The 27,441-nt window shown below is 44.3% G+C and overlaps 1 protein-coding gene and 1 pseudogene across 5 annotated transcripts; both read right to left on the reverse strand.

Annotated features, from left to right (window-relative positions):
• Positions 1-150: 150 nt before the first annotated feature.
• Positions 151-27,397, reverse strand: SDHC (succinate dehydrogenase complex subunit C). 4 transcript variants are annotated; one of them, XM_087827905.1, is made up of 6 exons: positions 27,343-27,397; positions 19,660-19,716; positions 17,133-17,234; positions 8,164-8,225; positions 3,396-3,559; positions 151-348 (listed from the first exon to the last, which is right to left on the reverse strand). In XM_087827905.1, exons 1-6 carry the CDS (start codon positions 27,360-27,362, stop codon positions 244-246), a joined length of 510 nt encoding a protein of 169 aa, XP_087684031.1. In that variant the 5' UTR covers positions 27,363-27,397; the 3' UTR covers positions 151-243. The 4 variants fall into 4 exon arrangements, with proteins under 4 accessions (XP_087684031.1, XP_087684032.1, XP_016065917.1 ...); XM_087827906.1 differs by lacking the exon at positions 27,343-27,397 and adding an exon at positions 26,920-27,021; XM_016210431.2 differs by lacking the exon at positions 27,343-27,397 and adding an exon at positions 26,885-26,903.
• Positions 17,193-22,713, reverse strand: LOC107535100 (ATP synthase peripheral stalk subunit d, mitochondrial pseudogene; annotated as a pseudogene). Its single transcript, XR_015716114.1, has 2 exons — positions 19,660-22,713; positions 17,193-17,234 (listed from the first exon to the last, which is right to left on the reverse strand). The product of XR_015716114.1 is annotated as an ATP synthase peripheral stalk subunit d, mitochondrial pseudogene (transcript).
• Positions 27,398-27,441: the final 44 nt, after the last annotated feature.

Raw genomic sequence — 27,441 nt, forward strand, 5'->3', positions numbered from 1 at the left:
TGCAAGCGGGGCAGGAAAAGGGGGCTTCTGCAGGTGTTCCATCCTTAGAAGCAAGGGGACACTGGAGTCCTCTCTAGAGCCGAGCCTCTGTAAGGTGCTCTGCTGCTGAGCCCCAGGGACATCTGCAAGCACAAAAGGGTCTGAACAAATCAGGAGAACTCTGCCCTGGCTGGAGACAAGACAGACAAGAGGAAACCGGGTAACAAGCCATCTGTGGGAGGATAGAGCTGGGGCTGGAGCCCTTCACATGGCTGCCAGCCCCACGGAGCACAACACAGTGAGGGCCAGGACAGCCACACCAGACTGGTGCAGCTGGGGGATCTTCAGGCCTTTTCCTAGGTCCCACATCTGTAGGAAAAAGAAAAAGAAAAAAAAAGAATTTCAGCAATCAGGACCCTGGTCACTGTCGCAGCCCCCTTCTCAGAGAGAAACTCTGCCCAATGGAGCAGGCGGCTCCTCTGGGCCTGTCTGGAGGAAGCCCTTCTCCGCGCCCACCTCTACCCATCAGCGTCCGCAGCCCGGCTCCTACCACCACCGATCCTGAGGACAGAAAGGCACCTGCACCTTGATATAAAAGCTTCCAGACTGAACAAAGCTTTCCCCAGACAACACAACCAACGTTTCCCAAAGTGTGTTCTTTCAAATACTCGTTCCTCAGAATGCTGAAAGGGTTACACGGGGAAAGTTCTGTGGTAAAAAAACCTGGTAAACATTTAACTGAGAGACTTCTAAACAATTTAGTGCACACCGTGCATCTCCAAAGTGGGGATATGACACACGGTTTCCTAGGTACAGGCCATCACAGAGTCCCTTTGTGGGAGGAGCACTGGCCCACCTGAGTCCTAACCAGTACTCTAAAAACACCCTGGAATCTAGAACACTATTTCTCAATTTGGTTTTGACTGCGAACCCCACTAAGAAACATATTTTAATGAGTGCCTCACGTTAAGGGAAAACTATAGGCATCGCTTGTGCTACAGCCCACGGTGTTGACCTGGATTTAATATCTGACCTGACTCTGTCTCCCACAAACATTATCTTAGTCAGCCCTTCTGGAACACCCTGGTCAGCACCCGGAAGGTCATCCCCCACAGAAAGAAGACAGTCTGCATGATAAAACCCCATATCCTCTTCTCCCAGAGAAAACTTGTCCTGGTCCCAAAATAATCCCATCTTTTCTTTTGTCAACACCTCCCTTGCCCCACCCTACTTCCTATAAAAACCTTCCATTTGGTACAACCCCTCCGAGTGGCCTTTCTAGTTGCTAAAGGGGTGCTGCCCCAGTTCATGAATCACTTAATAAAGCAATTAGATCTTCAAATGTACTGTTAATGAATTTTATTAACATATGTATAGAAAAGTTCATGCCCCAGGGATATTAACTCATTGTGCTCTAAGTTGCTGAACATCCCTTATGGTGAAAGTAGTGTCTTCGGGTTCCCCCCTTTCCCACATGACTGCCCCCCCACACACACACCCACACTCTGAATATAAAAGTGACTAAATTAGGAGCACTTCAGAGAAAACTTAGAGCCCAGGAAAAAACTGAGGATGCCCCACCTCAGCTCTAAACAGCTTCTGCTTAGATCAGATGGAGTCAAGCAGAGTCACAAAAAGCTATTCTGGCCCGGCCGGGCATGGCTCAGCAGTTGAGCATTGACTTAGGATCCAGGAGATCTCGGTTTGATTCCCAGTCAGGGCACATGCCAGGGTTTCAGGCTTGATCCCCAGTGGGGGGCATGCAGGAGACAGCCGATCAATGATGACTCTCTCATCACTGATGTTTCTCTCTCTCTCCCCCTCTCTCCCTTCCTCTCTGAAATCAATAAAAAGATATATTAAAAAAAAAAAAAAAAATCTGTTCTGCTCATACATGCCCAGTGTCTTACAAAACAGTCCTGCTGGGTGGCAGTGAGGGGAGGATGCTTTCTAGACAGCCAGACTATCAGCTCAGCAGACAAGAACTCTGGGCTGTCACAGAACAGAACACCCTGCTCCACAGTCAGAGCCCTACTTCCTAAGAGAAAGTAAAAGCAGATTTAAGGGCTTACGAAAGCTGTACTGCCCTGGCCCCGTGGCTCAGTTGGTTGGAGCATTGTCCCATACACCAAAAAAGGGCTGCGGGTTCAATCTCTGGTCAGGGCATATACATGAGTCAACTGATCAGTTTCTCTCTCACATCAATCTCTCTCTCTCCCTTCCCTCCTTCTAAAAAAATCAGTGAGAATTAAAAAGAAAAGCCATACCTTAGCTCTGAGATTCTGTAAAACCCCTTCCCCCATGTACACACTGAGACAAAAGCCAATAGGTGCCATCCCCTGCCTGGGCCAGGATATGACAGAGGAAGCTGGTCACTGATTTCCTTAGAGAGCTTTGTCCTACGGGATAAGAAGTCCAAAAAGGAAATGCGCCCCCCCTTCGGGGAAATAAAGTCATACTGGATCAAACTGAGCACTGCCGGAACAGCTAGCTGACAGGTACACTGAATTTAACAGTTCATTTACCTCTCATTTTTCTACTCCATTAAACTGTCCACTGGACCAGAATGAAACTCAGAAAGTACTTGTCTCTAGGCTCTAACATCGAAGTTCTAAAAGGTCAAATTAAGGCAAAAGCATCCATGTGAAAGATGGCTCAGGTTGAGAAGTAATGGAAAACGGAACTGTACTTGTCTTCCTGGGAAAGGAAGCAAGACTAGGGGTAGGGAGCCCACAGAACTGGAAATCTCCAAAGTGCTGGAGGAGGGGGTGATCTCCTTTATGAAGACGAGATACAAGTCTAAACTGACGCCAAGGTCGTGCAGTTCTCAGGCCATTGAGACATTTCTAAACCCAATTTTACAATCTGGGATTCTAGGCACTCAGTTTCTGTGAATGCTGGCCCCGTTTGCTCCAATAGCTCAAGACAAACAAAGACCAAATACAGTTAATGCAATTCAGTGTCAAGATAACAAAAGTCAGTGTATTTGAGGGCAGCCAAGGGCAGCCAAACTTGTCTCTCTGGGTTGCAGGAATGTCAGACTGAAAGCAGCAACCATGTTTCTTTCTCTAACTCACAGTGGAATCCTCATGTCTAGAGCAGTGCCTGACACAGTAGGTACCAAGTATCTGTCTAATAAATATGCCTTCCATGCCGATGTAAAACCTGGCTTCAGGGGTCTCTTTTAGTAACAACCCTCTTAAAACTGGAAGAGTTCACATGGAGACCCTGTGAGTGTCTGCCGGGCCTAACAGTGCTCAGCTCCATCCCCAGGAGAGCTGCCCAAGAGGCCCCTGAGCAAAGGCCCAGCACAATGAACTTGAGGAACAAAACTGAACCCACAGGATGAAGGAGAGCATCCTCCCAGCCTCTCCATTCCCCTTACCTGGCAAACATAAGAATCTCAATGAACTTACCAAGTGTCGGATCCCGTTCCAGGTGTGATACATGAGCGGGAAGACGAGAGCAAACTTGGCTGTGTGGATCAGCGCTGGCCCCAGACACAGGGACTTCACAAGTTCCAAATGAGACTCAAAGTTCCCAGGGAGCAACAGGGCCGACAAACCAAAAAGAGAGACCCCTGAGAAGAGAACCACACAAGCCCATCACAGCTGCCCACCAGCCACAACCGACGTAACACGTGAGCTGGCTCTAGGATCACCCACGACATCCAGGACCACCTGGGTCAAGAGCACAGTTCATTCAGTTACATTCCTCTACACCTGACGACACCTACTACCTGTAACAACACTACAGCACTGTATTTTCTTTTTCTAGTCATTCTTTTTATTGCTGTCTGTTCATCCTGTTGACTTAACCTTTCCTAATCTCACTCAGTTCTCACCTGTCGTTCTCAAGGAATTTACCTAGTCTCATCCAGGTTTCTATACCACCTGTCACTATGAAAAATCATACTTTAATTCCTACAGAACCTAAGCAATGGAAGGATGTTACTAGCCCTCTCCATCTTTTAAAGAACTATTTGTAAAGTTCTTTTTCTTTTTCTTTTCTTTTTAATCCTCACTCGATATTTTTTCCACTGCTTTTCAGAGTGGGAAAGACAGATAGAAACATCGATGTGAGAGAGACACATTAATTGGCTGCCTCCCACACATGCCCGAACTGGGGCTGGGAGTGAGCCAGCAACCAAGGTACATGCCCTTGACTGGAACTGAACCTGAGACCCTTCAGTCCTCGGGCCGACGCTCAAACCACTGAGCCAAACCAGCCAGGGCATAAAGTTCTTTTTCAATAAATTCTATTTTAAAGTCAAACTAGTGCCAGCATGCTTTTTAAGTTCAACATGCTTTTTAAAAATATATATATAAATATAGCTTTATTGATTTCAGAAAGAGGAAGGGAGAGGGAGAGAGAGATGAGATGAGGGAGAGATCCCCAGTCGGCTGCCTGCTGCACACCCCCGACTGGGGATCGAGCCTGCAACCCGGGCATGTGCGCTGACCAGGAATCTAACCGCAATCTCCTAGATCCTAGGTCGATGCTCAAACCACTGAGCCATGCCTGGCCAGGCTCAACATGCTTTTTAGGATTTCTGTATTGGCCACAAAATCCCTACAGTCTGAATAAATATCTTACCATGGACTGTCTAGGCCAGCTGTTCTGTTGCTGAAGGAAACAAGAGTATGAACCTCTGTGGACCCATGGTCTAGGGCAGGGGTAGGGAACATCAGGCCCATGAAATCATTTGGTCTGGCCCTGCCAAGGCAACCACAGGCAGGACTCGAAATTCAATAAATCTAGCTTTTTTCATAGCTGATTTTTAAGTTGATAATTTCATATGGCCCTTGAATATCCAAATGGCCCTTGGCAAAGAAAAGGTTCCCCACCCCTGGTCTATGGGCTCAAGTTCCAGCCTGTTGGCATGGCAGCCACCTTCCTCGGTGCACTCTGCCCTTACCCACAGGCCCTGCACTCAAACAGCAGACAGCCCTGTGATCATTGCAGCACCTGGCATTTCCAATCCCTGGGCCTGTGCACAGATCACTTCTCCATTGGAAAGCCCTCCTCTACTCCTTGTGAACTTCCGACTCTCCCTTCCTTCAAGCTCAACTCCTCCAGCTGGTCTCTCCTCTGCGATCATCTCTATTACAAAGCTATCACAGTGTATTATAAATATTTCTTTGTCTTACTCCTTAGACTCCTCTATACTTGAGGGGAGAGGCTATTAACATCACTCCCCAATTTCCAATGTGTAACAGGAGATTAATCAGAAGGCAGGAGGAATGAACAGCTCTTTCTGAAATGACCACTACAAGCAAACATCCATTTGGGTGCTCTCGTTTAGTAAATAAAGACTTCCCAAGTACCTACTGAGCGCAAAAGGGTATAAGTGGCAATAAGATAGACACAGTCCTCATTCTCTGAAGAATTTACAGTCTAACAAATGAGATAGATTTGTAAAACTTAAGCAAACAAAATAATTAAGTCATGTAATAAAAACTATGAAAGAAACCACCAGTGTAATAAGAACTATGAAGGATAGTGCTGTAAAACTGAAAATTAACAAAAGATCTAGAAATAGAAACTACTTTAGATATGGCAGTAAGCAAAGTACTCTTTCAATTGACACTTTTGTGAGGGAACCAACCACACAAAGCAAGGGGTAGGGAGTAAACACGAAACGGCTCCGTGCCCAGGAACTAAGACAGGTGAGGTGGGAGCAGGATCGAGGGGAGCTGGGGCAGAGATGAATCAGGTGGGGCCAAATCAGGCAGGGCATCGTAAGGCTGTGGTAGAGACCTGAATTTGAATCCAAAAGGAAAGGCAAACAATAGTAATATAATAGTTAATAGGAAAACTCTAAGCCTGACATGATTCAATTTACTCAAAAAAGTTTTATTTTTCTTGCTATTGTGTGAAAAGAGACTGAAGGTGAGCCACAGGATGCAAACACCATGTTGCTGGGGCAGAACCACTTCAGGCCAAAGGCTCTGATCCTCGCTGCTGTTGGGTGCACACCACCCTCTCAGAGGCTGTTGCTATTCAATTAAACGTGCTTCTTATCCCTGTTCCCGTAGGTCAACCTCCACAGCCTAGTTCCTAAAATCCCATCAATTCTGGGACAGGCATTATTGATATGCCCACTTTATAAGGAATAAATGGAGGTTTAAAGAGCTAACAAAGCTGCCTGAGCCATTCACCTAGAAAATGGCTCCCTTCAGCACGGGGGAGGCACGGTGACTCTGCCCAGAGGACAGTGACTGTGCTCCACCACGGAGCCAGGGACGGGCCTTTGGAAGAGCAGGACATGTGCTGATGAACACATGGTTGTTCAAAGGGTAAGGACAAGAAAACCTCAAATAACTATCCAGTACAGTTGTGAAGGAAATATATTCAATTTCAGCCATGTTTAACAAACTAATACTTTCTTATCATTAAAGTCCATGATCTGCCCTGCTGGCGTGGCTCAGCGGTTAAGCAGCGACCTAGGATCCAGGAGATCGCGGTTCAATTCCTGGTCAGGGCACATGCCCGGGTTGCGGCTTGATCCCCAGTAGGGGGCACGCAGGAGGCAGCTGATCAATGACGACTCTCTCATCACTGATGTTTCTACCTCTCTCTCTCCTCCTCTCCCCTCCTCTCTCTGAAATCAGTAAAGATATATTAAAAATTAAAAAATTTTAAAAATAAAGTCCATGATCTAGACTATTTTCATTCAGTGGTGACAAGTGCATCAGGCAATCATGGAAACTACAGTCTGAAAAATAAACTGCTCCTTCTCCCAATGCTTTTAGGGCACAACCTGCTCATCAATACCACCCAACTAAGCAGAAAGCATCAATCTAAAAAACATAAGATTCAAACAAGCAGAAATACAGAAACTATGAACTTACACTTAGAATAGCCCAATCTTGCACTTATCCTGTTATTTTGGTGCAAGGAGGTGAATGAAGCACCAGAAACTACCCACGGATCCCCAGGTGACATCAATCATTCTTATGCCTAGATTCTACCATCCCTTTAACAGCCCAAGGAATGACAACATCAGGTCTTAGCTGAGAGTTTCTATCCTCACTTGGTCACCAGCAAAACTAACCTGGCTGTGAGGAGCAAGACCTGGCTTTAGGTAATTCCTGCCACTATCTTAGCTGCAGCTCCCTAAACACAGGATCCCTACGTGTAAGCCACCAGCCCTGCTGATGACCACTTCAGTAACAGTCCTCAGAAGCCTAGGAAGGGCCCTGAGGATATTATAAAAAACAAAAATATTTCCATGTCTCCAGCAATAGCCAGAGAAAATTTTAAAACACAGCTGATCCTCTTGTAAAGTGTCTCCCTCCTTGGAAGACATGTCCCATCCCAGAACTGAAACAAACCTCACTACCTGAACAGGATGAACTATAACCAGCACACCATCACCCCATGGCTGTTTTTACATTACATAAATAAACAGGCACTCTGGTCTGTAACTGAGACTTTGTGAGACGAGAGCGAGTCAGGCTTTGAGCCCGAGCAATCCTGGGTGACAAGGAACAGGGGCTAAAACTGAGTCTCTGCAAGAATAAGGGTGGTAACTGATCCTGGACTGTGTCTGGTCAATGTTCAGTCAGCCAACCCACATCTATTACATTTCTATTTCTGCTCTCTGTGACGTCAATAAATATACCAGCAGCATGTGCTACGGATGATTTTAAAATCCCTAAGCAAAGAACCTGAGCATAATGGGAACTCATAATTAGTTGTTAAAGGAACAAATGAAAATAAGCTTAAATGGACTCATCATTTTCTCTAAATCAGTTACTGAATTGAAGGAGGCAGTGCCTAGAGCCAAAGAAACAGCAAAGTTCTTCACAGAACTGTGTGTGTGTATGTGTGTGTGTGTGTGGGTGGGTGGGTGTGTGTGTGGTGTGGGGGTGTGGTGTGGTGTGGGGGTGTGATGTGGGGAGTGGGTGTGTGTGGGGATGTGTGGTGGGGGGCGTGTGGTGGGGTGAGGTGTGTGTGGGGGTGTTGTGTGTGTGGGGTGAGATGTGGGGGGGATATGGGGTGTGTATGGTGTGTGAGGGGTGTGTGTAGGGTGTGGGGGTGTGTGGGGTATATGGGGGTGGTGGGGGGTGAAGTGCATGTGGGGGTGTGGTGGGGTGTGGTGTGGGGTGTGTAGTGTGGTGTGGTGTGGTGTGTGTGTGGGGGGGTGTGGGGTATGCATGCACAAAAACACATACATACCTGCACTCAAGGCAACACCTGTGCCGCGGTGGCAAATGGACATTGCCATGGGAAGAGACCAACTGCAAAGAAACACAAAAGGTAACTGAGAAAAGGAAAAGATGACACCATCCTAGAGAGTTCACCCTGGCAAAGAGAATATAAACCTTGTGGAAACAGGAAGTATTTAAACACAGAAACAACCAGCTTTCACATTCCTGTGTGTCCACTTTCTATATTTTAAATAAGAACACTGATATATTTAAGTAGTATCCTTCCCTGTGACCAGACTGTACTGCTGACAGAGCTGAAAGGCGGAATCAGTGATAACTCAAACTCCTCCTTTAGTAAGACACCAAGAAGGCTGCACAGTTAGAAAATAGTCACTGGAACACAACCTCAGGGCCTTCCGATCCTCCAGTCATAAAACTGAAGTAGAAGAAAACCTAAATGAGGTTTATTTATCCACTGTTTCATGTAACATACAACCATCCTCGAACTCTTTTTTAAAATGTATTTTCAATTATAGTCAACATACAACGTTATATTAGTCTGTGGTGTACAACACTGTGGTTAGACATTTATTTAACTTACAAAGCGATCCCCTGATAAGTCTAATACCCACCTGACACCACAGTTATTACAATAGTACTTGGCTATATCTCCTATGTAGTACTTTACACCCCGTGACTGTTTTTATAACTAACAATTTTTACTTCTTAGTCCCTTCACTTTTTTCACCCAGCCTCCCCAACCCTCTCCCATCTGGCAACCATCAGTTTGTTCTCTGTATCTATGCAACACTGTACCCCAAAATACCCAAATTGAGCATACCATTTATTCCTTAATAAACCACCAATTTCAAATGTTTTCATTGAATTTTTTAGTATGTGTGGTATTTTATTTTTATTTTATTATTTTATTTTTTATTATTTTTATTGTTTTTTATTTTATTTTTTATTTTATTTTATTTTATTTTTTATTTATTTTGAGAGTACATTTATTAAAGCTAGAGAGAGTTAAACAAAGGAAGGACTTAAGATAGAAGAAGCAACAGAAGAGAGCCTAGGCAGTGCTCTGCTTTGGCTCTTTAGAAACGTTATAGAAATTAGCCATAGCTGGGCTGCTGTCAGCTCACTGAGAAGACAAAGAAAAAGGGGCTTTGGGGACAGGTTCAGGGGGTTAGCCCGGGACAAGCTGCCACTGCCCGTTGCTTCCCTGGCTACAAGTCTCACAGGGACCCTTAGAGTTTAGGAGACAAAAGTAAAAATGCACACCTAAGAGGGAAGAGAGGCATGGGCTTGCTTCAGAGAGAGTCCACCAATTTATTATGTTATTTAATCCACAGTAGTTCTAAAATACCTTGTCATCAACCTGCTTTTTAAAGCATGTTCTGAATTGCTAACCTGCCAAGTGTTTCTGCAGGACAAACACTGATGTACCCAGGACTAGTTTTCATGCTCCCTCCGGAGGGAGGTGGTTAGGGAGCTGGGAGAACAGCAATGTTTTCGTCCTAAAAAGTCAGCTTAGAGATAGAATGGTGAGCATAATCAAACCACACCGTCAGCACTCAAGGGAAGCAGCTCAAGTAGGTTAAAAAGACCTCAGGGAGAGATTCCAACTATGTAATGAAAATGGTCATAGGAAGAAAGGAGTAATACCCAAGGAAACCACAAAACCTGGCCAGGTACCACTGTGATGAACTACGATCGTACTCCATAGGACAAGTATAAGAGGCAGAGGAAGAGTCAGGGGACCAAGGCCAAGGGAGAGCAATGTGCACTGGGATTGGAATCAGGAGGCTGGGACCCAGGATAAGCAGGGCCTGCAGGAATGTCAAAGACAACCAAAAGGGACTTCTAAAGTTGTACTCTGGGAAAGGCGGCCTCCTAACTGGGAAGGCAGCATATGTTCATGGGTGAACATACAAGGCAGGCTGCTCAGCCATTTGTCAAAGAGAATGATTATCAGACTGAAAAAGGCAGAATAAATAGTGATTTGAGAGAACAAAGAAAAAAAGGTGGGGAAAGTAAGATACTGCTTAGCATTCCAAATGCACTTGGGGCTCCTGGCCAGGAGGATGAAACCCCATGACTGGAAGAGCTAACAGATGGAACACATGCACCATTCCAGGAATCTTATAGAGATACTGCAGTGGAAAATGGGATTGATGTGAGAAACCACTGAAGTCCAGTGTTAGCTGATTTTCAACAATGGGTAAAACTGTGGTCTGGTTAGCCTAGTACTGAGTAGGGAAGGGAGATTTTATTTTCCAAGGAAGCATGATGTTATTTCCAGCCCCATAGGATGTTTCAGGATCTTGTCACTGCTCATTAGGCAAGTAGGATGTCACGACTGGTTTTGCCTCAACAAACAAAATGCAGCAGAAGCGACACTGTCTGAGCTACAAATCACCGTCTGTCCCTGCATCCCTCCTCCTGTGGAGAAGGCCACAGCAGTCTGTGACAGAAAGTGAGGGCCATGTAACAGCCAGAATGGAACCAAGCTGTGTGAGGAAGGGGGTCTTCAGATTCCTCCAGCCTCTGTGTTTTCTAGCTGAGCCTCAGACATCATGGAGCAAAGTCATCCCTGCTATTTCCTGTTCAAACTTTTAGGCAAAAGTCTAGTGTAGAAAATCAAGATTGTTTTAATTGGCATATAGAAAAGATGATCCCTAGGAGCCAGTATGAGTTCCCTTACAAAAAAAGTTTTTTCCAGGAAACACTGATGTATTTCCAACTCCTAAAAGAGCACAATGCACACTGAGTAATCAACAAATACCTACTCATTTGCAGTGTCTTCATTTCCTTTCCTTTTCTGACTGTGAGTAGAATGTTAATCATAGAAAGCCAGAGACACAAAATATATGAATTTCAGCAATGGTGCAAATACCATCGGGAAAGTAAAAACTTTTCTCCAAAGAAGATATATGCATGGCCAATAAGTGTATAAAAAGATGCTCAACACCCCAATCATTAGGGAAATGCAAATCAAAACCAGAATGAGATACCTCCTCACACCCACTAGGATGGCTCCTATTAAAATAATAATAATGTCTTGGCAACGATGTGGAAAAATTGAGACCTCCGTGCACTGCTGGTGGGAACATAAAACAGTGTAACCCCTGTGGAAACAGCATGCCAGTTCCTCAAAAAACTAAACATAGAATTACCATACGATCTAGGAATTCCACTCTGGGATATACCCAAAAGAAACGAAAGCAGAGACTTTGTACACCCATGTCTATACCAGCACTATTCACAACAGCCAACAGGTGCAAACAATCCAAATGTCCATGGATGGGTGAATGGGTAAGACCACACACTGCGGTCTATACATACCATGCAATATTGTTCAGCTTTAAAAAGGAATGGAGCGTGGCTGGGCGTGGTTCAGTGGCTGAGCATTGGCCTAGGATCCAGGAGATGGAGTTTCAACTCCCGGTCAGGGCACATGCCTGGGCTGCAGGCTCAATCCCCAGTCGGGGGCGTGCAGGAAGCAGCCGATAAATCACAACTCTCTCATCATTGATGTTTCTCTCTCCCTCTCCCTTCCTCTCTCTGAACTCAATAAAAATATTTTTTTTTAAAAAAAAAGGAATGGAATTCTGACACATTAACAACATGATGAGCCTTGAAGACATCATGCTGAGTAAAATAAGCTAGACACAACAGGACAAACACTGCATGAATCTACTGTATGAGGTCCCAGAGTAGTCAAACTTGTAAGATAGAAAGTTGAATGGAGGTTGCTGGGGGCTGGGTACAAAGGGGACTGGGACTTACTGTGTACTGAGAGAGTCTCATTTTGGAAAGACAAGAGGATTCTGGAGATGATGGCAGTGATGGGTGCACAACAGTGTGAATGTACTCAATGCCACTGAACTGTACACTTAAAAATGGCTAAAATGGTAGGTTTTATGTGACATATACTTTTACCACAATAACAAAGTTACTCCTGCAGTAGTAAGTCACAGAAAGGCCGCATTCCTGGTGCAATAGCAGCAGCACAGCCTTGACTTCCCAGGGTTAGTGGTGGTGGCAATTTTCTCCTTAGCACAGTTTGAGGAAGGATGTGGGGGTCAGCTTCAAACCTGGTCCCCACTGCAACAAATCTGTGTTCCCCAGCATGAATGTAATAGGCTCTTCATGCTTAACCAATCAATCAATAAAATAAAGGTGTTTTTTTTTAAAGTAAAAAGACAGCCCAATTTTAAAAGGAGCATAGAACTTGAATATACATATCTCCAAAGATATACACTTGGCCAATAAGCACAGGAAATATATTAAAAATCAATAAAGAATGATCAGAAAAAGAATGGGCTTAGATCTATTCAACAGGTCCACAGTACAACTAGAGTCACTGGATAGAAGATACGATTTGAATTAAGTTCAATAAAATAAGGCTCTTCCTGCTGATAAGACAAATTCCCACTGGAAAAGAGTGGTAGAGAGTTCCTTGTCACTGGAGGTGTGCAAGCATAGGCAGACAACCATTTATGAAAACACTGCAGAGAAATTTCACTCGTTAGGTACAACAGTGGCTTGTAAATATTTTTTTGTTGTTGCTGTTAATCCTGACCCAAGGATATTTTTCCATTGATTTTTGGAGAGAACAAAAGGGAGGGAGCAAAGGAGGGGGACAGAGAGAAAGAGAGAGAGAAACAACGATGTGAGAGAGACACATCAACTGGTTGCCTCCTGCACGCACCATGACTGGGACCAGGGATTGAACCTGCAGCCCGGGTACGTGCCCTTGACCAGGAACTAAACCTGAGACCCTTTGGTGCTCAGGCTGATGCTCTAACCACTGAGCCACACTGACCAAGGCCAGGATCTATTTAAATTTTAAGAACCTTCAACACCTTAAAATTTTTTCTAAAATTCTTTTAAAGGACTTGTTTTATCCTGATAACTTAATTCCTGTATATACTTTTGCTTTGATAAAATGACTCAATATACAAGAGAGAAAGAGTGCTTCATCCTGGCCAGTGTCGCGCAGTGGTTGAGAGACACCCCATGAACCAGGAGGTCACGGTTCAATTTCCAGTCAGGTTTCGGGCTCAATCCCCAGTAGGGGGCATGCAGGAGGCAGCCGATCAGTGATTCCCTCCCATCAATGATGTTTCTATCTCTCTCTCCAATCAATTAAAAACATTTTTTTTAAAAAGTATTTAAAAAAATAGGGTGCTTCAGAAACTGCTAACTCAACCATTTACTTCAATGCCTCCTCCAAAAACACTCTAGGACTTAGTAATAAAAAATATGATTCCAGACATCTCAGACGTCTTTCCCAGACATGTCACCTTGGAAACAGCCTCACGTTCACTGCTGTTTCTCTTTTTTCCACAAATGGTGTCTAAAGTTTCAAAACTGGGCGAACAAACAAGGTAATGAAAGATTCACCTCACCAGCCCAGTACCATTTGCTATATGACCCATGAGAAAAGGCCAGGGCTTTAAATACAGATTCAGAATAACTTGAAAAGTTCTTTATCATTATAATCCTCCCCCAAATCTTTCATGCCTTAAAAAAAAATTGATTCTGCCCAGCCAGTGTGGCTCAGGGGTTGAGCACTGACCTAGGATCCAGGAGACTGCAGTTCAATTCCTGGTCAGGGCCCATGCCTGGGTTTCAGGCTCAATTCCCAGTGGGGGTCATGCAGGAAGCAGCCGATCAATGACTCTCTCTCATCATTGATGCTTCTCTCTCTCTCCCTCTCTCTTCCTCTGCCAGAAATCAATAAAAACTTAAAAAAAAGTTTCACCATAAAGTAGTAAAGATTGAGATCAGTTATCAATGTCCTGTTTTAATCTTGGACATTTGTCCAATTTCTGCAATCAGAATTATTTCTGGAATCCAGCTTGGAAAAAATCTAAAGGGCTGTGGTATGTGTGGAGGTGGCTGAAGAATGGCCAGGCTCCCTGGCAGGAACCCAAGTAAAGAGGGCAGCAGAGCTCAAGGGCAGCTTCATTGGGTGAGCCAGACAGGAGCAGACCTTTGGGAAGCACTGATATGACGGCTATCAGTGTTATTTCTGAGGACGACAGATAACAGACACGTGTGTGTGTGTGTGTGTGTGTGTGTGTGTGCTGTGTGTGCATACACATGTCCTAGATCCATCTACTGAAAGGGCCTAAAAGCAATGGCAGCCTGGTAGCAATGAGCACATCTAGCATCCAGGTCATGACTTCACAGGAGCCACCCTGAAGAATTTCCACTGGCCAAGTCTGGGACAATCAAACATCAAAACAGATGAGCGTTAACAGTGTGACCCTTTGGGCAAAACAATAAGACATCTATCTCTACCTCTCTCTGCTTCTAGTTCTTGAAACAGAGTTCCTAAAACCCTCATCATCTCCTGAGTGACAGGGGTGCCAGGAGCATCTTTTGTTCTACTAGTTGGTTTCTGACCAAGGTTCCTGATACAGTTCCAAAACCCATCAGAATTTCCTGGGTGGTAAGCACGTCCTTCGTTCTAATGAGGTGACTCTGGATGTGGGCTGGTCATCAGAAAGACCAAACCATGATTAGCTTAGAACTTTCAGTCCCACCCCTATCTATTCTAGAGAGAGGGGAGGGGCTAGAGATTACGTTAATAAATGATCATGCCCACGTGATGAAGCCTTCATAAAAATCCCAAAAGTATGGGGTTCGGAGTTTTCAGGTTTAAATACATGCTCATGTCAGGAGGGTGGTGTACCCCAACTCCATGGGGACAGAAGCTCCCATGCTCAGGGCCCTTCACACGCAGGAACCCACAAGGATACTTGGCTGTTCAGCTGTATGATTTATAATATCCTTTATAACAAACTAGTTAATGTAAGTATTAATGTTTCCAAGTTCTGTGAGCCCAAATCACTGAACCCAAGGTGGGGGTCATGGGAAGCCCTGTTCGAAACCTGGCCAGTTGAAGTATTGGGCACAACCTGGGACCCAGGACTGTCATGTGAAGTGGGGCAGTCCCGTGGAACTGAACCCCTAACCTATGGGGCCTGTACTAACTTCAGATAGTGTCATAACTGAAATATAGGATGCCCAGTTAGTGTCCAGAGTTGGAAAACTGGTTGGTGTGGGAAAAACCCCTACATATTTGGTGACACTGAGTAGAGAAGTAACTGTGGTGTTTTCGCTTTAGTTGGTTTCATTAGAGTAGAGGAGAAATGAACAAGTTTTTCCTTTTATGAACACTTGAGTCTGTACCAATGGAGAAAGCAAGCTTCACCCAGTAATAAATAAATCACAGTAATAACTGATTCAGGTGGGTAAAAGTCTGAGGAGAAATAGAATATTTATAGTCTCAGGGTATCTCCCTACAAAATCAGTATTAATAAACACAAGCCTAGCAGACACATCTTAACCAGTGACGAAAGTTTGCATCAGCAGTAATGGACTAAACACAAGCGCTAAGAGCACAGCATCTCTCAGAGGTGTTCCTGCCCCAAATGCACAAATCACAATAGTGCATCAGACAAATCCAACTGAGCAATGTTCTAAAAATGTCAAGGTCAGCCCAGCCGGGCGTGGCTCAGCGGTTGAGCATCGACCTAGGATCCAGGCAATTGGGGTTCAATTCCCGGTCAGGGCACATGCCCGGGTTGCGGGCTGCAGCCAATCAATGACTCTCTCATCATTGATGTTTCTATCTCTCTCTCTCCCTCTCCCTTCCTCTCTCTGAAATCAATAAAGATATATTCAAAAATAATAAAATAAAATAAAAATGTCAAGGTCATAAAAGATAGGACTAAAACACTGTTCCATCCTGAAGGAGGTTAAAAAGACGACTAAAAGTAATACACGGCCCCCCAGTGGGACCCTGGACCTATAAGAGACCTTACTGGGACAACTGGCAAAATCTGAGTGGGAACTGAGATCGGATGCTGACTGGAGCAATGTTAACTTTCTGACTGCAATGGGTGCACTATGGAGAGTCCTTGAGTTTAGGAAACACATACTCAAGTAGTAAGGAACTACTGTGGCAGGCAGAACAATGACTCCCTAAAGATGTTAACAAGCTCACCTTAAGATAAGGAGACCTCCCTGGATTGTCTGGATGGGCCCAATGTAACCGCAAGGATGGCAGAAGAGGACAGTCAGAGAAGAAATGTGACAGTGGAAGCAGGGTCAAAGTGATGATGGGAGACAAATTGGACCCATCACTATTGGTTAGGAAGATGGGGGAAGGGGCCATGAGCCAAGGAATTCAAAGCAGCCCTTAGAAGCTAGGAAACACCAGGAAGGAGATTCTCCCCTGGAGCCTCTGGAGGGGACCAGCTCTACCCACACTTTGACTTTAGCCCAGGGAGACACTGTCAGACTCTGACCTCAGAACTGTTGGATAATAAATGTGCTGTTTTAAGACACACAGTTTGTGCTAACTTGTTACAGATTTAATAGGAAGTTGATAAAGGAGTAATCAGGCATCATCATTTCTGCACTTGTTCTTAAATCTCTCAGCCATGCTAACACCTTGTGAATCTGCACAAAGGTATAAGGGAACTCTGTGTACTATTTCCGCAACATTTATGCAAATTTGAAGTTGTTTCAAGATAGTTGTTTGGTGTGTTTTTTTAAATACCTTTATTGATTTCAGAGAGAGGAAGGGAGAGGGGGAGAGAGAGAGAGAGAAACCAATGATGAGACAGTCGTCATCAATCGGCTGCCTCCTGCACGCCCCCAACAGGGGATTGAGCCTGCAACCTGGGCATGTGCCCTGACCAGGAATCGAAACAGAATCTCCTGGATCCTAGGTCAATGCTCAACCACTGAGCCACGCCTGGCTGGGCCAAAATAGGTTTTTTTAAATTGATAGCATTATGACTTACCAGGATTTTCCAAATGGTAGCTTTGTAGGATAGATTACCCATCTAAGCCCAGAAGATAGAATTTAGTCATCTTATAAAAGGCCCGAGGGAAACAACTAGGGAGGCTACGGGCCAATCCAGCCTTTTTGCCCACTCCTCCCTGGCTCCCTGGTCCCAGAGCCCTTACCTGTAGATAGTGATATGAGGAGACAGAGGACGGTTGGAACCAGTGTTCTTATTCCAGAATCTCTCCATCTCTTCCTTGGCTGTGGTTCCCAAAGGAACAGCACTAAAATGAAACCAGAAGGTTTTAATTGATTGGAAGTAAAGTTGGTTTAAATTTTTTATGTAACAAAAAGTTAAAATAAAAAAAGGTAAGCTGGGCTGGATGAAATGCTGTATAAGGAAAACATGTTCATCTACTCACCTTATCTTTATGCCAAGTTTGACTCCGTTATTAATAACCTCAACCACCCAATGAGGTCATGTCAGAGGGTAACTCTTCTTTCTATTCCCCTCAATGCACAGGTCCACCAACAGAAACTCAACTGCTTTGTGGTTGGGCATCAGGGCAAACATAGTATTTCAAAACTATTTACATAAATGGATTACCCTTTTCCCAGGCCATGTGTGCTACCTCACACCTTCCCACCTGTTCATCTGGCTCCTCATGACTCCCTTCCAGGTTCGAAAAAATCAAGAACTGCATTCAACTCAGTGCCTCTGAAGAGTTTCTTGGTTTCCCTTGTCACTGGGCTGGGTGAAGCCAACTGTTAAACAGCTATGTCCAACAATTTATTATGTGTTTACACTAAACACGACTCCAACCACCTCAGAGAAATATCTTCCCACAGATTAATAATTACAAAAGGAAAAAACAGTGCCTTCACAGTGTAAAAAGCCTAGCAGACATTTCCTTATTCAAATGATCAAAGTTGGAATCACTGACAATGAGATAAATGGTCTCATGTGCCCCTCCCCTGATGTACCCAGGCTGCACCATCACTCACATTCCACTCCTGTCAGGAACCGATAGCCTGAGTCCATTTATCAGGACAGTCGGACAAACCCAACCTTATAGACACTCCTCAAAGCAACTGGCCTTATTTGTCAAACTGTCAATGTCACAAAGGACAAACAGAAGCTAAGAAACAGTTCAGATTCAAAGATACTGAAGAAACATGACAACTAAATACAACGTGTGAGATCCTCGACGGGAACAGGCGAACTATATTTCTATAAAGTACATTCTTTGGGACAAATAGAAAAATCTAAAAATTGACTGTATATTGAATAAAAGTGTATCAATGTTAAATTTCCTGAATTTGATCATTGTATTTGTATAACTATACTGTGTTATATAAGACAATGTTCTTGTTCTTATTAGTAGTTAGAAGTGAAGCATCATGATTCCTGCAACTTAACTGCAAAGAATTCAGAGAAAATAATAATAATAAAGTATATAATGAGCTACATTAAATTATCAATATTAACTAGTTGAGACCTACAAAAATACCAATTTCATACAGCTCAACCTAAAATACATAGCGGTAAGTAAATCTAGTAAAAGGTTAACAACTGATGACTCTACATGAGCAGTATACAGAACTCCACCGTATTATTCTTCCAGCTCTTCTGAATGTGTATTTCCTAAATGACATGGAGGCAACTGTTGAAGTCAATAGACTAGACATTAATATAGCAGGAAGAAAAATATTTAAAGACTAATTCCTGCCCAAAATTAAAGTTTACAAAAAAAAAAAAAAGCAATAAAGGAAGAAAGACTAAACAGAAAAGAAGAAAATTAGTTATCAAGGAAGGACTAAAGAACTGGATTAAGCCCAGACGGGAGTGGCTCAGAGGTTGAGCGTGGACCTGGGGTCCAGGTGATCGGGGTTCGATTCCCGGTCAGGGAACATGCCCGGGTTGCGGGCTTGATCAATGACTCTCTCATCACTGATGTTTCTGTCTCTCTCTTCCTCTCCTTTCCTCTCTCTGAAATCAATAAAGATATATTTAAAAAAAAAAAACAAAAAACTGGATTAAGTCAATGAAGTTAAATATAACAGAAAACCTGAAAGTGAGAAAAATTTAAAAAATAAAGGAATAATCTGTTTTAAAAAATTGATTTTAGAGCCTGGCCGGGCATGGCTCAGCGGTTGAGCATCAACCTATGATGCAGGAGATCACGGTTCAATTCCTGGTCAGGGAACATGCCTGGGTTGTGGGCTTGATCCCCAGTGGGGGGCATGCAGGAGGCAGCCAATCAACAACTCTCTCATCATTGATGTTTCTATCTCTTTCTCTCCCTCCTCTCCCTTCCTCTCTCTAAACTCCATAAAAATTTTAATTGATTTTAGAGAGAGGAAGGGAGGGAGAGAGAAACATCGATTGGTTGCCTCCTACACACACCCCAACTGGGGATCAAACCCACAGCCTAGGTATGTGCCCTGATCAGGAATGAAACCCACCACCTTTTGATGCACGAGATGACACTCCAACCAAATGAGCCACACGGGTCAGGGCCCAGGGAAACATTCTTATCCTTCCTTCTACTACAGCGTAAGAAAAATAGTGACCACAATCACTGTATTTTCAGCCAACCATCTACAATTTCTTGCTTTCATATGCATCCCCAAAATCTAAGCCAACAATCTACTGCTTTTCTCTGAGGGGAAAAAATAATAATAATATCCACAGATTTAGAAACTTACTTTCTGATACAGAGCCGAGGACTGAGATGGGCACGGAGGCAATGACGGCCAACAGGTCTGCAAGACAAGAGAACACTCAGAGATCAATCTCAGGAGACCAATTCTCTGCGCTAGCACTGTATTAAGACTTAGGGGCAGAGGGAGAAATTAAGAATAATATCGAGACAATGACAGCACCAGTGTCCTTGAGATCATTTTCCAGTGGGAAAGCTACAACTTTAAGTAACTTGAGAATAATCACAAATCTTAGTTACAAATGCAAAATAAAGTTCTGGCTGAACACAAATAATACAAGGTAAAAAATTATCAGAGTTGGTAATGTTTAACAGAAATAAGTGGCTTTTTAAGTTATGTCTTAAAGAAAGTGATGGTTAAAAGATGAGTTAAAAAAACAAAAGAACAGGATAAGCCACTGGCCACTCCAAGCATATGGCTTAGCTACAGGTGACAAGAGGAGGATTAAAAGGTGGAAGAACAGGGGTCTGTGCAGGGAGGGTGCTAAATACTAAGCTCTCATTTTAGGAACCACATCAAGTTTCTAACAACGTGGATGAACTCCTAAGTCAAAAGTCTCTCATATAACATTGCAAAAAATATGGGAACACAAAGATTTCTTTACTACCTATAGGAACAGGTACTTGAAGATGACACACAAGTTTTCTACTAAAAAGTTGCTATTTTTCAACTGAGACTAAGATGTACCCAGGCCATCTACCGGAAGTGCACAGTATGACACGATCCCTACAGCCCTCCACTCATATCATTATATCAAGCCTTTCCAAAAGTCCTTAAAAAAGTTATCAGAGTGAAGCTCTAGGACTAAAATTTAAAATACAGTGATTCGCCCGGCAGGTGTGGTTCAGTGGTTGAGATTCAGTCCATAAACCAGGAGGTCACGGTTCAATTCCTGGTCAAGGCACATGCCCAGATTGTGGGCTTGATCCCCACTAGTGGGCATGCAGGAGGCAGCTGATCAATGAATCTCATCATTGATGTTTCTCTCTCTCCCTCTCCTTTGCTCTCTCTGAAATCAATAAAGACATTAATAATAAGAAAATACAATGATTCACCCTAGTTGGTTTTTCTCAGTGGTTAGAGCATCCACCTGTGGACTGAAGGGTCCTGGGTTCAATTCTGGCCAAGGGCACATATCTTGGTTGCAGGCTCAATCCCTGGCCCCCAGCTCCCGGTTAGGGTACATGCAGGAGGCAACCAACATGTCTGTCACACACTGATTTTTCTCTTTCTGTTTCTCTCTCTCTCCCTCCCACTCTGCTGAAAAGCAAAGGGGAAAAAAATATCCTTGGCTGAGGATTAATAAAATAAATAAAATACAGTAACTCTACAGAAGTCTACTGTGTCTCCACTATGTCAAAGCACCACAGGGACATAGATCTCATCAAGACCCTGTGGTCTAAACAAGCCCACATCTGGCCGGGCATGGCTCAGTGATTGAGCATCGATCTAGGATCCAGGAGACTGCGGTCTGATTCCCAGTCAAGGCACAAGCCTGGGTTGTGGGCTTGATCTCCAATCGGGGACTTGCAAGAGGAAGCCGATCAATGGCTCTTATCATTGATATTTCTCTCTCTCCTCCTGTCCCTTCCTCTCTCTGAACTCAATAAAGATTTTTTTTTTTTAATTTTTTAAAAAATAGATAAACCCATGATGGTGCTCCCACCACTGAGAGTAGATGCATCAACATCTCAAGAACCTCATGCTTTACACTAGGACATGAGAAGGGCCCACATCGTGAAGGACAAACAATCCAACCAACACTGCCTTCAGCTCTTCCCTCTCCCCAGCTTTGGAGGCAAGAGGTGAATATGGACATTGTATATCCAAAGCTCCCAGAAAGAAAGTGGGAACAAATCTCTCTACATCAATTGAAGTAATTGTGACTCTGAAGTTGCAGGGCTCGCATTCCTTACACCAGGCGAGGTCCAGTCCCTCAGTCCCTCAGCTCCCCAGCAAGAGCTTGCAGATGTGGGCTGGAATCTACAGTCTCTCTCTGTCTAGTGCTATTGTTTCCCAGACAAATGCCAGTGCAAACTTTCCACAAGGCCTAACAGAAACTAGCTGCACAAACTTCATAACCTTATCTGAAACGTGACAGAAGTACTTATCTATCCTTGCCTTTCAGGTGAAACCAGGAACTCAGAAAAGATTTATTTTCCCACACAGGAACAGTGCTTTATATGTGTTACAGCACTTTCTTTGTTTTATTTTTAATTAATAAGCCCAGAACTTGTCATTTCTAGTTAGTGTTGTCCCCTTCTAAATGCATTACACGTCTTCCCCCAAACGTAATCATTGCTCAAATTGTTTTTGAAACTTCTCTGGATTGGAAAAAAGCAGTAATGTAGAAAGAACACTGGACAAAGTAAAGAGCCAGATTGGAGTTCTAGATCTGTGAAAGCTGTGTCACTGAGCTTCAACTTCTTTTTTTTCCACTATAAAATTATTTTTAATGTCCAGAGTTTATGAGGGCCAGAGCTTCCTCCCACACTCGTTTATAAATTCTCAATTGGCTTGTGAGGCCAGTAGGGATACTTCTCTTTGTCTAATTTGGTTTCTGGGAAGGGTTCATTCAAATCCTCAATGGTCATCTGATCAAATGGAATTATGTTCCTCATCTTCTCCTGCTCTCTCGTACTGCTCAATACTGCTCTTTGAGAGATAAAAACTCAGCACAACTTTTCACATCTTTTTCTTCTTCAGCATCCACCAGGGCACTGTATTTGTCCTCAGGGACCTTCAGAGCATTCAACTTCTTCTCAAAGTCACCTACCAAGCTGGCCTTCGTATATCGGCCTTGTAAGCCCAGTCAATGGCAAGTGGTTTCTTGGGTAGAGTAGCCAACCTGGAAGTGAGGCTGTCATTCCAGCATTTCAGGGTGTTAGCAATGGCTTTCTGGTTTTGGGGTATGATCTCCCCAAAAGTTACCCAGTAAATGGTTTTTAGAGCAAGTTTTCGCCCAGCCATCTTGAGATCCTTCACCGACCCTGGCAGCCCACAGCCCACCTTCTTCATTTTTTTTTTTTTCCAGTTTTTTTCTTTTTTTTTTTTAAATATCTTTATTGATTTCAGAGAGGAAAGGAGAGGGAGAGAGAGATAGAAACATCAATGATGAGAGAGTCACTGATCGAGCCCACAACCCGGGCATGTGCCCTGACCGAGAATTGAACCCTGATCGCCTGGATCCTAGGTCGACACTTAACCACTGAGCCACGCGCGGCCGGGCACCTTCTTCATTTTTAAAATGCAACCATTTTTGCCTGGCTTGGTGTGGCTCAGCGGTTGAGGGTCGACCTAGGATCCAGGCGATCGGGGTTCGATTCCCAGTCAGGGCACATGCCCGGGTTGCAGGCTCAATCCCCAATGACTCTCTCATCATCGATGTTTCTGTCTGTCTGTCTCCTTTCCACTCTCTGAAATCAATAAAGATATATTAAAAAAAAAAAAAGCAACCATTTTTAAAACCCTCAGTGGTGATAAAAATATTCATCTGCTGAAAATGAATTTGACTTTTGTAAAAACAAAAAAACAAAACTAGTTATTCAAAGCCAAGTCTATGTGATCAAATTGAATAAAACCATTTTTGGCCCAAAATAAGATGTGACAATAATATAATGAGTTTCTCTTATATGAACTCTAAACTGGTTATTAGCCCACTGCTAACTCCCAAGCTACAATGTAAGTCACCCTTCATTTCTTCTCTCCTCTCAGCCCACATACACGCAAGGCTTCCCCCAGACCCACCAATGTGGTCTGGAAAGTCAGCAGCTGTACTCTGCACCCTCTTCATTCCTCACTAGGAGCACCATCACAGAAACTCCTGAAATATCTCCCGAGCTCCAACCTCTTCCCTGTAGTTCAGTATTACCAGAGCTTACTTACTAGAAAATAAAGCTGACTCCTTTGCTCTTCTGTTTTAAAGTTTTTAACCATTTCCCACTGCTTATGGTTAAGGTTCCTACTGTGGCCAAACAAGGCCCTTCTCAACACTGCCCAGTCCAATTCTCTGGACCTATTTTCCAACAAATTCCCTTTAGCCCCTACTCTTCTACCACGGTGGATGCTACATCACACCCACACAGCACACAAGCCCTCTCATGACCACATGCCTTTGTTCATGCTATGCTGACTGGAACCTCCCTCATAGCCTGATAAACTCATCCTTCAAAACCCAACCACCCCTGGATGGCAACTTCGCTATTTCTTCTTTTTTTTAAAAAGTTCTTTTTCTTTTTTAAAAAATATGTCTTTTTTAAAAAAAATGTCTTTATTGATTTCAGAGAGAGGAAGGAAAGAGAGAAACATCAATGATGAGTCACTGATGGGCTGCCTCCTGCACGGCCCCTACTGGGATCTAGCAAGCAACCCAGCAAGTGTGCTCTGACTGGGAATCAAACCTCAATATCCTGGCTCATAGGTTGACACTCAACGGTTGAGCTCCACCAGCTGGACTTCACAATTTCTTTAGCCTTACCTATTACACTTGTTATGATCCTACACCACTTGTTCATATCTCTATATCATCTATTATGTTGCTTAATAATTAATCTACTTATTTATCTCCTCTGCTAGACTTTGAGCTCAAGGATAGGACTGGAATACATTGCATCTATAGCACCTACAAATAATGTCTGACACACAGAAGAGGCTCAAAAAAATGGTCTGTGAATGAACACACTTATTTTAAAAAGCAGTCTTACAAACACAAAATTAAAATTTACTTTTAGAGATGTTTCACATGTAGAATCTAATTTGATGAACAATGTCCAGAAAGTTAATGATTCTTGGTAACTGGGCTTAAGCAGCATGAACACTGTCATTCAGAAGCCTAGCTGCTCCCTCTCTCTGCCTTGGCTTTGGCAAGTCATTCCTTGACTAAGTTCCGATGGAGTTTGTGTTACTCTGCTGGCTATTCGTCACTGGCTAATCCATGAACAGTTTAGGAAGTGTACAAAATATAGAGCACTATTCAAAAGCCATGACATACAGTACTCTGACAACTAATAATATTTAACCAAGTATTAAAAATGCTTAGCCAGTCTGGCCAGTGTTGCTCAATGGTTGAGCACCCATCCATGCACTGGGAAGTCGCCAATTCCCTGGCAGGACACAAGCCAGGCTCATCCCCAGCAGGGGGTGTGGAAGAAGCAGCCAATCAATGTTGATGTTTCTTAGCGATGTTTATCTTTCCCTCTCTCTCTAAAGTCAATTTAAAAAAACCCACATATATTAAGAAAAAGGAAGTAAATATTACAAGTAAAATTTTTTTAAAATGTTTAACCAATATTTCTCTTCAGTGGGCCCAATTTATTACTATTTTCATTCATAAATGAGGAATCCACAGTTATGGAACGAATGACCTTGACTTGTTCCAAATAAATGGAATTAGTGACACCAGAACTAGAAACCAGTCCTAATTTCTTAGAAGGTATTTCCTGAGGTTAAATCAGCACACTATAAACAGTTTCAAATCCCTGTCGTGAAGTGAATTAGGACTGGAAATTCACCAGGAATGTTTTGTTTTGTTTCTAATATATCCTTATTGATTTCAGAGAGAGGAAAGGAGAGGGAGAGAGAGAAACATCAATGATAAGAGTCATTGATCGGCTGCCTCCTGCATGCCCCCGACTGGATCAAGCCCATAACCAGGGCATGTGCCCTGACCGGGAATTGAACCTCGATCTCCTGGATCCTAGGTCAATGCTCAACCGCTGAGCCATGCCTGGCCGGGCTCACCAGGACTGTTTTGTTTTTTAATTTTAAAAAGCACTCCTAGCCTGGCCAGGCTCACCAGAAATGTTTTGTTTTTTAATTTTAAAAAGCACTCCTAGCCCGGCTGGGTGTGGCCCAGAGGTTGAGCATCGACCCAGGATCCAAGCCATCCGGGGTTCGATTCCTGGTCAGGGCGCATGCCCTGGTTGTGGGCAGGATCACAGTCGGGGGCATGCAGGAGGCAGCCGATCGATGACCCTCATCATTGATGTTTCTATCTCTCCCTGTCCTTTCCTCCCTCTGAAATCAATAAAGATATATTAAAAAAAAAAAAAGCCCTCCTATAAAACCCTTGTGAGAAATGAACAGAGAAGTGCTCTTCCTATGAGAGCCTCGGATTACCACTAATGAAAAAGTCTACTTCTTGGCACTGAATCCTGGTGGTCAGTCCTACAGAACTGAAAATGATGTCTAAACACAGTTCATGAGCATAATGATCCTTGGCTTCTAAACCTGACTCCTAAAATGGACTGTTTAGAACCAATATGATCATTTCAAGCTAAATGTTAATTCCACCAAAAGAACCTTGACCACTACCAAAATATATCAAAGAATTCAAAAGCATTCAATTATGGGAATAAAGGAGGCAGTTTAGGAAAGACTGGGCAAAGCATACCTTAGAAAAAGAGGATTCATTTGGAAATGAGAGGCAGGGAGAAAAAGAAAGGATTATGATGACCCATTCCTGATCTTGACTCCAAAAGGAATCATTTTGTCAACAGAGAAAAACTAAATAAAGTTCCTCTATTTTTATACTGGGTGACTTAAGTGGAAAGAGAGATGAGAAGACATTTGGGTAAATCAAGAATTAAATCTCAACAGCATTAAAGCTAACTTTCCATAACAAATGGTTTCCAAAAATAGGGTTGGCACAAAACTATGCTGGGATTTGTACCAAGAGTGTGTAAAGTCACTAAAATCGCTGTGCTAGAAAAGCTCTGAGACAGCGGACAGTTCAGAATGGAAGAAAACCTATGGTGTTTCTCTGCACAGGAACTGACACTGCGGAGGGAAACTGGGACATCCACTCCTCCCTCCCTCAATAAAAAGATAAACTAAAACTGAATTCCTTGGGCTGCTTTGGGGCAGCAGAGCAACCACTTTAGGCCGCTACTGGCGGCTACTGTTAATCCCCAGCCGGCAGGAGTCCAGGCCTCTTGCACCCTCGGTCAGGGGTCAAGGGCCCTTAGGAACTCGGGCGGCGCCCACTCACGGCCAGCAGCTGGTGTTCGCGGGCATTAAATAAAAGACGAAGTAGTCAAGATCTCCCCTCTCCAGGCCCAATCCCTAAGCAAGATCTCGAAATCGCAGAACCCATGGTTGGGGATCTCTTAGAACTGCAAGCATACCTCGTTTTACTGCGCCTCACAAGTGATTTTTTAAAATGAAATTAAAAGGCAAGACCTTCCCCTCCCCCCACCAGCCAAAAAATTACTGCTGGCTTCACCGCGACCCCGATCCTCGCTTTACCGCGTGGTCTCAACAGAACACGCAGCGTCTCCGAGGTGTGCCGCGTTTCTTTCCTCGGAGCCCGGCTCCCTGCGCAGCCGACAGTAACCCGGCGAAGACCGCAGAGGTGGGGCGGGGGGCGGCGGCCGGGGGCAGGGGCGGGGGCGGGGGCGGCCGGGGGCGGGCGGCGGAAGGGGACGGGGACGGGGACAGGGGCGGGGGCGGGCGGCGGCCCTCCGCGGGGAAGAGCGGGCCGCGGACCCCGAGCCCCGCGAGGGCGGGGGCGGCGAGGGCCGGGAGCGGTCGCTGGGGTCCGGAGTGGCCGCCACACTCCAGGGCCCTTCCCCTGCCCGGGCACAGTGAACAGGCGTCGTCAAGAAGCCACCGCCAGTGCGGGCGCCCGAGGGCCGCCGGCGCCGACTCCCAGCCCCACACAAAAGTCACCTCAGCAGGAGCGCAGCCATCTTGGTGTCGGTCTGGGCGGAAGTGGCGTCACGGCCCCCAGCAGGGCGGGGCGGGGCCTCTGCACGTGCGCGGGGCTCC

The sequence above is a fragment of the Miniopterus natalensis genome, chromosome 19 (genome assembly GCF_054644295.1).
Source record: "Miniopterus natalensis isolate mMinNat1 chromosome 19, mMinNat1.hap1, whole genome shotgun sequence".
In the NCBI taxonomy this organism is placed as follows: domain Eukaryota; kingdom Metazoa; phylum Chordata; class Mammalia; order Chiroptera; family Miniopteridae; genus Miniopterus; species Miniopterus natalensis.

Excerpts from the sequence above, each read along its gene's own strand:
- SDHC (XM_087827905.1), bottom strand. The coding sequence starts at position 27,362 with ATGGCTGCGCTCCTGCTGAG. Across the intron at positions 19,717-27,342 it reads ATGGCTGCGCTCCTGCTGAG|ACCTGTTGGCCGTCATTGCC; the intron begins GTGACTTTTGTG and ends CTTGTCTTGCAG. Across the intron at positions 349-3,395 it reads GGAACGGGATCCGACACTTG|ATGTGGGACCTAGGAAAAGG; the intron begins GTAAGTTCATTG and ends TTTTTCCTACAG.